Raw genomic sequence first — 10,496 nt, forward strand, 5'->3', positions numbered from 1 at the left:
CCCCTTCCCCTTCCCGCCCTTGGCCGGGCCCCGCCCCGGCACGTGACCAACGGCCAGGCGCTGCCTCCACCGCCCCGCTTGAGGGGAGCTCCGCGGCTGCGCCCGTCACTGCCCCCTTCACCCCCCCCCCCCGCCGGCTCCCTCCCGTGCTTCCCGGGGTGAGGGCCGGGCAAGGCCCCGGAGCGGCGGAGGGGGGCGCACAGAGGTGACGGGAGTTACGCCTGGCGCTGAGCGGCTTCCCCCGCGCCCTCCGGAGCCTGGGGAGCGGCCTGGAGCGGGAGGAAGCTCGGCGGAGGGCGCCGGGCGAGCCCCCGCGCGGCAGGGGGCGCTACGCAGGCGCGGTGCCCGGGCGCAGGGCGCGCGTCCCCTCCGCTGCTGCAGGGGGCGCTGCGCGGCGGCGCGGCCCCCTCGCTCGGCGGCGCTTCCCTTCCCGGCGTGCCCCGCGGCGGCGGCGCAGGCAGCTCCGCGCTCGGTGACCTTCGCTGGCAGCGCGCGCGCTCCCGCCGCTAACGGTGGGTTTCGGCCCAGCGCGTGCCGGGGCGGGGGAGGGCGGTTCGCCTCAGCGCGGCCGCTGCCTGAGGCCGGCGTCGCTCAGGGGTGTCTCGGGGGTGGGTCGAGGCCGGGGGGGGCGGGGAGGAGGGCAGCGGTGCTCGAGCTGTGCCGTTACCTGCTTCCCCGCGGTGCTGAGGGCGCTACGGGCCCAGCCTCGGCGGGTCCCCGCCCCGGGCGGGCTGCAGGGGGTCTTGGGTGGGGGGGGAGGCTTGAATGAGCCCTTGGGATGAGGGGAAGCAAATAATGCGTTGCCGCGGACGGATTTCAGAGGAAGGGCCGCGACGGCGCCGTGCCCTGAAACTCAGATCCGCCGTCGCCCCCGCTGAGGCCTTGGGGGAAGGTCGTTACGGGGAGTTAACTGGGTGTTAACGGAATCGGCGTTGCACATCCTGTGTGTTTTGCTCGCTCGGGGGAGGGGTGGGTGGGAAAATCCTTTCCTCCCCTTGTTTTTGGTCTCCTCGTTTGCATGTATGTTTTCCTGAGTGTCTCTACGCTTTTCATCCTAAGACACAAGCCCCAGATTTTTTTTTTCCCTCACAGTGTTCTTAATAACATTGGTGGCAGGCAGCACAACACTGTCTGAGGAAAATTGCCCACAGTAATAAATCCAGTTAAAATGTCTCTCCATAGGCGAGTAAAGATAAATGTGGATTGGTCTGTATTTGTACTTTCATTTCGATTAAGATGCTTTCATTCTTTAGGAGGCATCTTTTTTCCAGAAGTTTTGTCATTGACAACCCTTGCATCCTTTTCTCCTGCTTGCCAAATAATGCTTTACATTTAGTAATAGAAAATGAGTGAGAGTTTGACCTCATAGAAGTTTACAAATCTGTTTTTCCTTCCCATGACTTTTTAGTTTACTATGTACTGTTCATGTCCGAATGTGGCAGGCTTCCATGGGTTGTATTATGTTGGGTGAAGTGCTTTGTGTCTAAGGTAAAATGCAATATAACTTGTAGTATTGCTATGTAATGTGGTACAAATGTGTGCGAATGTTTTATGTATATACGAGGATAAGTTCTATTTTAAAATATATCTAATATAATTTTCCTTGTTTGCTTTGCCTACCAAAGCTGGATAGAAAGATTAAAGCACATTGATAGGCTTATTGCTCTGGGGCATATTTTAAAGATAATATTTATGATAAGTCATGAATTCCATAACTTAATATCATATGTTTTCCTGTGAGTAGAAACTACTGTGTTGGGAGAGAAATGTTAGCTATGCAGGAAGGAGGGAAACGAACTTCGTAGCATAAGGACTGCTACTAATTTGTTTGGATCAAGGCTTTGCTCTTGAGGGAGACTTGGACACGCATGAAAAAAGCTGTCACTGATAGAGTGATAAAGAGAGTAAGAGCCTAGCTATTGCTGCTCTGTAAATGCTCTATAGACTTATCTTTGAAGCCTTTCATCAGCTGTAATTTATTCTTTTTTTTTCTTGTGTTAGCACCTGAATTATAACCTAAACTCTGAATTTTCTTTTCTTTTCTTTTTTCTTTTTTGAATAAATACCTTTGTCCTACAGGTTTTGGAATATTTTAGTCATTAAGCTGCTGATATGTATAAATATCGAGTATGTGTGTATATATGTATATCAGGTAAGAACATAGTTGCAAAACTCACCATTGCAAAACTTCTTATAACTTTCAGATGTTGCAGACCATGGTTCCAAAGTCATTCAGAGCCATGAAATTCTACTTCACTACCGTTTATCAAGAAATATGGGTTGGTGTAGCAATAACAGCTTATGCCTATTACAAAATTTCATATGGTGGTAAGTTATTATAGTCCTCATTAGAAAAGTCTTCATTAGTCTTCATTACAAATCCTGGTTTGTAGATAAGAATGTCCTTAACACTTAAAAATGTCACTGAAAATATGCAGCAAATAAGACATTGTAACTCTTACTTAACACCAAGTCTTTGCCAGAAAAGTTTACATGTGCTCAGTGTAGAAGATTACACAAACAAAAATATTATTAAGATACCAATGTAACTGTGTCTACGTTATGACGGGTGGGTAATGTAGGAGTTTTTTAAAATTCACATATCTAACTTGCAGTCTATAGCCAGAAGCTTTTCCTGTAGATTAATCCTGAATCAATGTAAGGCCTTTTTAATTGGTTTTGAACTAGAACTTATTTTCATTAGAATTTTTTTTAGAATCCTTATTCTTTGAGCACTTGTTTAAAAGCTGCGAAAAAATAAAGTTTTCAGAAGGTTCTCCCACATGAGCTTATTAAAGTAGTAAAGTTTATTTGGGGCTGGTGTGTCTCAGAATGTCAGGTACAATAGTGAAGATGAAAAAGTGTTTTCCCTGGTGATCTTGGATTACTTTCTTACAGAAAAAAAAAGAATATCTAATGTAAAACTGATAAATTTGAGTAGGCCAGGTCCCTCAACGCAGAAAGGTACAGTAAATCATGGTATCTTTAAGGTCCTGGTCTTTGATTTGGGCTATGCTGAAAATTTCGGCTCTTTTACCTGCTGTCAAGAGCCATGAAATGTAACTGTAGCAGAGTTCACAGAGAAGAGGGACTACCTCATTGTGGAAGCAGCTGAGTGACATTACCCCCACACGTCTCTATCTTTGTTCAAATAACCTGCAGTATGACTTAAAACTACTACTCTACAGTTACAAGTTTAAGTAAATATAAGTAGCATACAGCCAGAGAGGAAAAGATAGTTTTATTTTTGCTTTAACTTTTCCTTTTAATTTTTTATTTCAAGCTGGAGTAAAAAATTGACACTGTTTAAAGTTTATGTGTTCCTGTCATGCTATTTTTATTTCATTTAGGTAGTTGTTTCAGTAGAAAGTAGATGTGGTGATGTAGGTTTTCTTGAGGTCTGAAATCTTGATATGAGGGAATTGTATGCTAAGCATTATTTTAAAGTGAAAACAACTTTTAATAGCTGTAGCCCTGCCTGCAGTTTGAGAAACAGCCATGTAAATAATATTTATAAAACAGTATGTTGTAGAATAACTTAGGTTGAAAGGGACCTCTGGGGGTCATCTAGTCCAAACCTCTGCTCAAAGTAGTTAGATCGGATTGCTCATGGCCTTATTCAAAATTCAAATGATTACTTCCAAGGATGAAGATTGCACAACCTCTTGTGACTGTTCTTCTTACAAAGAATTTTTTCCTTATATCTGTGTCCTGTCACTGTGAATCAGTGTTTCAGGAAAACAACAAAAATAGGAATACAAAACAAGGCATTTAAATTATAAAGGAAGATTTTAAAGCAAACTGTGTTCTTATCACTTCAATTTACATTCATATATTGTGCGGTCATCCATATATTGTGTAAAGTAGTACTAATTTGTACGTATGTATTCTGAAGAAAGACACTTTCTGTAAGAGTTTCAATACTAAATACATGGAGTCTTGGTTAATTAAAAATAAGCCATTTAAAAAAAAATCAATATAATATGGATATATGCCCTATAAAATGTACATTTTGGGCACTTTTTCAAGCTCAGTTAGCAAATCATTACTATAATTCATTCAACTGCAAAATGTAAGTAGGAAATACATTCAACTTTTTTTTTTCTTCTTCTTCTCCTTCAGGCAAAAAAGCTGTGGCAGATAGTAAGTACTGAAAGACTAATATTCTGTTTTGTTTTGTTTTTTTTAATACGTGCAGTAAAAATAGTTCAATATATTTTACATAAGTTTGAGTTTTAGGTAATTGATTTAGAAAATGTTTAAAGACAACTTCAAAATATGTACTTCTGGCTGTATTGATGGTATTATCTGGAAACATCTGTGAATATGCACTGATGCTACCTCTCCTAAGTTTTCTTTTTTATAGGATTTAGGGGCAGAATGGAAATTGCATGTTTTTATGTATGTGGGGGAAGGGGCTGTAGAAAATCCTTTAAACAAAAGAAAAAATTAACCATTTCATAGAATTCTTTAGATTGGCTGAATTTTAAGAGTAGCTGTTATTTTAGCTGCCAAGAAACTAACAAGTTTGAACTTGTAAGAAATAGTTTCCAATATACTTAAGGATAATAACATAAATAAACTTTAATTTAGAAATAACCATACCCAAATGGGGAAGGGGTTGAGATTTGCCTCTAATAAAATTTCCAGACTTGTGAAAAAGGATTCTTAGTGTGTTAGCTAAATGTATATATGTAGTTTGTGTTTTTTGTTTTATTTGACAGGGCAGTTGAATTTGCCAATTCTTAGATTCAGATACAGTGGACTGTTTTAGGTTCTGAACTACTTTCCTGAATTGTTTTTTCTCTACTGTTTGAACAGTCTAAATCGTGTCTTTGTTTCAGAGTCCTCTGGTGCCGGCCATCACTAAAGATCTCTTTTCTTGGAATATGAGCTTGGTGATTCATCATCTTTGCTGTAAATGAAGCAAGTTACCACCATAGGGAAGTTAATATAGTTCTAGAACTGTTCCTAATCCATCTGCTGTACTTGCAGAAAGAATAAACATATGAAGTAAGAAGGAATTAAACATGTTGAATGAAGTATTCTGGAGTGTATTTTAAAATCTGATGTTTAGAATAAGCATTTTTTATTTTACACAATTCTTCCAAGTTCCATGTTAAACTTCTGCAATAGTACTTTAAAAAAAGAATCTATAACTAAACTTTTTAATAGCATTAACCAACAATTCATATAAAAGGATGAAGCCTTTTCTGCAGTATCTTTTTTGTCTAGAACTTTTCAAATATTCAAAAAATTTTTTTAAATGCTATTTAAGATTATGCAAAGTGTGAGGACTTTATTGCCAGCTCTTTGTCATCTTGTGGTGCAATACTTTAGGCTACAAAAAGGATTTTTTTAAACTTTATGCTTTTGAAGAATTCTTCTGTCTTACAAAAGTCAGTGTTTAGGAGTGTACATACTGAATATCCATACATACATAATGCATAAAACCAAAATTTTGCTGCATGTCATGTTTTGTTTAAATTTAGTCTAATCTGCTTTAGAGAAGATTGATGCTTAAGTCATTGTAATGACTTCATGCTTATGTACCTCTCTTTAACTACTGAAACATCCTAAATCTTTCAGCTTGGTGAAGTCTTGGGTTCCAGTCTCTCAGACTGTAGTATCTGGCCGTAACTTAAATACTCTCTATTTGAATAGTCAAGAACTCAGTAACCTTACTTGCTGATGACATGGTAAACATTCCAACATTGTGTTGCCTTTAGTTTCTTCAAAATCTACACTCCTGCTTATACTTAAGATATGTACCTACTATCAGTAGAGTAAGATTACTAATCACATCATTGCTCTATTTGAAAGCTATTTAGCAGTAATACTGTCATGGATTGTGTCAATTAAAAAAAAAAAAAGGCAGAGGCAGGTATAGCATTAATCACTTGATTTGAAAAGAATAGGTGATATCTATCTTTTATGCATTCTTGACATTTTTTCTACCTTCTGCAGTTTTCCTTCTTTCTACATCTTTCCTTGGTATATTTTAGAAAGGAGCGGAGCTGATAGAATAGGATAGAATCAGCTGTCTGGGAGGTTTGTTGTTGTTTTTTTAATCTGTTCTTGCTGTGTTTTCCCACTTCAGAATGAATGAGTGAGAGGTAGAGGGAATGTACCGTTTGTTTCTTTACATACAACCAAAAGTCTCCAGAAGAAGAGAACAGAAAATACAAGTAGAAAAAATGGAGTTTTAAATGAACAGATGTTAGCCAGTGGTGATTACAGGGTGGGTCAAAGTTGTGGTATAGTTAATAAATGGTTCAGATGGAAAACTTATGCCAATTACTGAGCTAGATTTGCATTTGTGATGCAAATTTATGATCATTGGACTATAGTTTCTAAGATCCTACACTTATTTCAAATGACCTGCTTTTAGCAACTTTCAATTACAGGAGCTAGGAAAAAAAACATGAATCATTACAGGATTTGTTTGATCTTTGCTACAACCTACCACACTGGAACTGAGCTACATAAACATGCTGTCTTCTCTTGGACATTAATGGAAAAGCAGGTGAGGAGCTTTTCCTTAAGTGCCCTGGGAGCACAGTTAATAGCAGTTTTAGATAAAACTTAACCTACTTCAACTCTTAACACTCCTTTGATATCTGTATTGGCTTGCTAGATTTTCTAACAGGAAAAGGAAGTAGACATGGGCAACACAGGATTATGAAAAACTGCAGGTTCTACTGAAATAATGCTATCTGCAACTGGGTTCCTTCCAGTTTGCATTTTTGCAAATTTCATACAAAATTGCATTTTTGTGTTTTGTTGCAAATTTCTATGAAGGTTTCAGAATATTCCTTCCTGTTTATGATCCCTAACATATAGACCTCCACCAAAGATAATGGAAATAAAACTGGTGTCTAAGTTTCAATATTTTTTTCCACTTGAGTAGGACACAGAATAAGGAAATCTAACATTCAGTCACTGTCAGGATTATACTTCAGCTTGATTCAGAAACAGAGTTCAGCACAGCCAAAGAGTGCTGTATCACTATCTATATACTTTAAGCTCCTCAGTGCTGAAGCATACTGGGCAGTATAAAAGGCAATAGAGGAAAGTAGTCAAGGTATTATGAAAAGAGCAATTTCTCGTTTACTATGAGCAGTGGAAGAAGTAATCAGGAGTTTTCTTTGCAGCACTGGCATCTGGATTTTTATCCATATAGGTAATGTCCATCATGGCTCAGAACAAAACACTGATGGGGAAATGTTTGCTGCTGGTTGACTTAACATGCTGTATGTATTTAGCTGCTGTCTTTATATTGCTGACATCCTTAAAAAGAGAGGATTACATATACACTTTTTTGTGCCTAATTTGTTGCCTGTGATGTGGCATTGGTAATGACCAAAACTGACTGTTTACAAGGCTAGTGGAACAACAAACTCCTCTAATGTAAGGGTTGAAAAGCCCCATGCGGTTACTGCAGTATGACCTTGACCAAATCTTGCTGTGTTTGTTTATTTTTTTAATCAATATAGAACATGAAAACTCATGAACAGGGTGTTGTATTAATAATGACAAATATTTCATCATCCCCTCTGCTAGATGTGGACTTTTTACCATACCAATACTTCTAGACTTGCCCCTCCATGCTGAATCTGGTTTATGGCCAGGATGTTCCATCCTAGAGCTCTGGAATTTCTAGAACATTTTCAAGTCTTGTCTTACAGCTGAGAATCTCAGAGTATTTCATGCATGCTAACAGAGTATTGTGGAATAGAGCATGCTAGTAGAATATTGTGGAATACTCTAGGGAAGGAGCAAAAATACGGTCAGAGCAAAGGAAACATTAGTCACAGAGCCCAACCTGTTTAACCTCTTTAATGGCTAACTTGGGGGGGGGGGGGAACTACTGGGTATTCATGTTAATAGAGAGGATGAATAAAGTTGCAGGAAATGATCTAAAGTGACTAAAAGAGCTGAACTAGTCTCCTCTCCATCTGAATCATGGTAGCAAACCACTGTTTAAAGTATAAACACACCCTGACACAGTGCTGGTATGTGTACTGTATTTTCATTTCAGTCCCCAAGAGAAACTATCAGGTGGTTGTTAGACACAGGTGATTCGGTGTGACATCACCACCAGATGGCTGCAGTGAAGCTAAGGGAGGAAATCAACATGTGAAATCTCTATTGTTTCATTCACGGAAATCTGTACAGCTGCTCGGAAGGAAAGAATAGTAAGATAGGAGATTCCCTTAGGCATTGAATATGTTGGCTAACAATTTGGTAAATGGAGGAACAAGAAATTACAAGATAGTTCTTGAACAGCAAGCTCTTCATACTAAAATTCCATGACCTTTAGCAACTAACATTTAACAACTAGTATTCTCTTTAAGAAAAAGTCATGTGATTTTGATTTGTTAATTTACAGGGAACTCTTAAAACAAGAAGTTCCTGTATTCTGCTGCACTGCTGCAGGCAGTCTACTTGAAGACAATGACTCTCCCCTAACTCAAAATGAGCTGACCACCACAAGAATGGATTCTTTAGAAATTTTAATTAAACTCTGCTAAATGAACTGTGATTTCTCTGACTGTGGTTTAACAGTATGAGTGCTTTGGCAGCTACACCAGCCTGTGGAGTTTCCAATCCTATACCACACTGCATTGCTTCTCGTAGTTGCACTGCTGTAACTACTTGTGAATCACCTTGTGATCAGTGAATTTTTAATAATTTTATAGATGTTTTTCTCTAACATAATAAAGCAAGCATTTGTGATTTTTTTTTCTATTTTAATTTGGATCCATTCCCTGATCCTATTTACAGCAAAGCTACTTTATAACTTGTGCTACAGCACAACAGCAGAACTTTTTATGCAGAAAAGGGGTAGAATCAGGATTTCTACCTGACCCTTTGCTCCTCTGGCTCTCCCGTGTCAATGTAATCCTTAAATAACTTAATGCAAATTTCCTTCTCACACCCAGCTACACACATGATCAAAGTACTGTCTCTCCCATAAGAACTGTCATCACTGTCAACACTCACAGCAATTCAAGTAATGCAGAACTCCACCTTGTTTGCACATCAGGAATGTCAGCATATGCTTCAGCAAAAATGTAAAAACTTGCTTCCTTCCTCTGTGACAGTATGCCCCTTTCTCAAACTTACAGTATCAATTAATTGGAACAAAAGAACAAACTAACAAGTAGGGAGCAGAGAACAATTATACCACAGTATCTTAATGCTCAATACTTGCAGAAAGAATACTTTCAGGTTTAGTAATAAAGTTTGATAGCGTTTCTTCAAATCAAAAATTATACTGGTTGTCATCAAACTGAAAATGTTTTTAATTATTATGACCTTCAGAAACTTAACTGTATTTGTTTTTAAATTGGCATGATCTTTAACTATTTAATATCCATATCATGACAGCAAATTCAGCTATTTGTTAGACAATAGTAGAGATTTCTTCAGAGCTAATGAACTGTTTGGTAGGAAATGATAATAGGAGTTCTGTGGGTGGTAGAAGTACAGCAATATATTGAATGAATCCCATCTGTGATGAGTACTTCTGCCTACACAGATTTTTCCTGCAGTATCAGTTGTAGTCTTCATTTCTTGTTTTAACCTGTTGTGTTTAGCATGCTTTTGATAACATTAAGAATTGGTACAATTAAGGGGAATTCTTCAGGTATGAAGAACTGTTGTGAGGTATTTCAGATGGAATGCCGTATAAACAAGAGAAATTGCACCAACTAAGCTATGAATGCAACCAGAGTATTATGGAGGAAAACAAAAAAAAAAAAAGGAGATTAATAAAATGGGTTAGAGGGCGAACAGACACTGATACAGGATCAAGAATACAGGGAAGGATACTTTTTTTGTTTAACCAGAAGCATTTCCATACTTATCTTGAGCATATCTACAGCAGTTTTAAGCTATACTCATACTGTTATTGACTCTTTATTGGTGATGCTTCAGGTAGCTTTTAATTTAGTGTTCTTGTACACAAGAATAGAAAARGAAATTAAATTCTCCTGTACCTGAAATTATAGTTATCTCCTTATACTCCTTTATAAATCAGACTGTATTCCACATATCATACCATGTGTAGTTTGGAAAAAAAGTTCTTTTGGTTCAAATTAGAACCTTGAGATATTTTATTGAAATACTTTGCAAACATTTGAAGTAAATTTTGCATTTATTTCAGTAAGCTGAGAATTGGAGACATACCCATTTTAACAATGGATTTTACTCTGTTTCAGTGAACACTGAGATGTAAATACCTTTTAGCATACTTTGTTATGGTTAATTTTCATGAAGTAATGCATCTAGAAAAGGAGTCTTGCCAAAAATATTTTTACTGTGCTTTCAAATTATGCATTCTTGTTAATGCTAACCATCAAGCCTCCTTTTAAATGAAGGCTACCAATTTGAACATGTACTCAGGCCTATCTAGAAGGACAAAAACAGAAGACAAGAAAAATTGTGTAGGACTTTCACATAGTAGTTGGAAGAAAAAGAAAAAAAGATTC

At 38.4% G+C, this 10,496-nt stretch overlaps 1 protein-coding gene across 1 annotated transcript; it reads left to right on the forward strand.

Annotated features, from left to right (window-relative positions):
* The first annotated feature begins 426 nt into the window (after positions 1 to 426).
* On the forward strand, positions 427 to 7,310 carry ATP5MPL (ATP synthase membrane subunit 6.8PL). Its single transcript, XM_026079524.1, has 4 exons — positions 427 to 512; positions 2,205 to 2,328; positions 4,123 to 4,143; positions 4,845 to 7,310. The coding sequence occupies exons 2-4, from the start codon at positions 2,205 to 2,207 to the stop codon at positions 4,868 to 4,870; spliced, it is 171 nt and encodes a 56-aa protein (XP_025935309.1). The 5' UTR covers positions 427 to 512; the 3' UTR covers positions 4,871 to 7,310.
* The last annotated feature ends 3,186 nt before the right edge of the window (positions 7,311 to 10,496 follow it).

The sequence above is a fragment of the Apteryx rowi genome, unplaced genomic scaffold (assembly GCF_003343035.1).
Source record: "Apteryx rowi isolate R43461 unplaced genomic scaffold, aptRow1 scaffold_5, whole genome shotgun sequence".
In the NCBI taxonomy this organism is placed as follows: domain Eukaryota; kingdom Metazoa; phylum Chordata; class Aves; order Apterygiformes; family Apterygidae; genus Apteryx; species Apteryx rowi.

Coding starts and splice junctions, on each gene's coding strand:
- ATP5MPL (XM_026079524.1), top strand. CDS start 2,205: ATGTTGCAGACCATGGTTCCAAAGTCATTCAGAGCCATGAAATTCTAC. Junction 2,329..4,122: donor TTACAAAATTTCATATGGTG/GTAAGTTATTAT, acceptor CTTCTCCTTCAG/GCAAAAAAGCTGTGGCAGAT. Junction 4,144..4,844: donor CAAAAAAGCTGTGGCAGATA/GTAAGTACTGAA, acceptor TCTTTGTTTCAG/AGTCCTCTGGTGCCGGCCAT.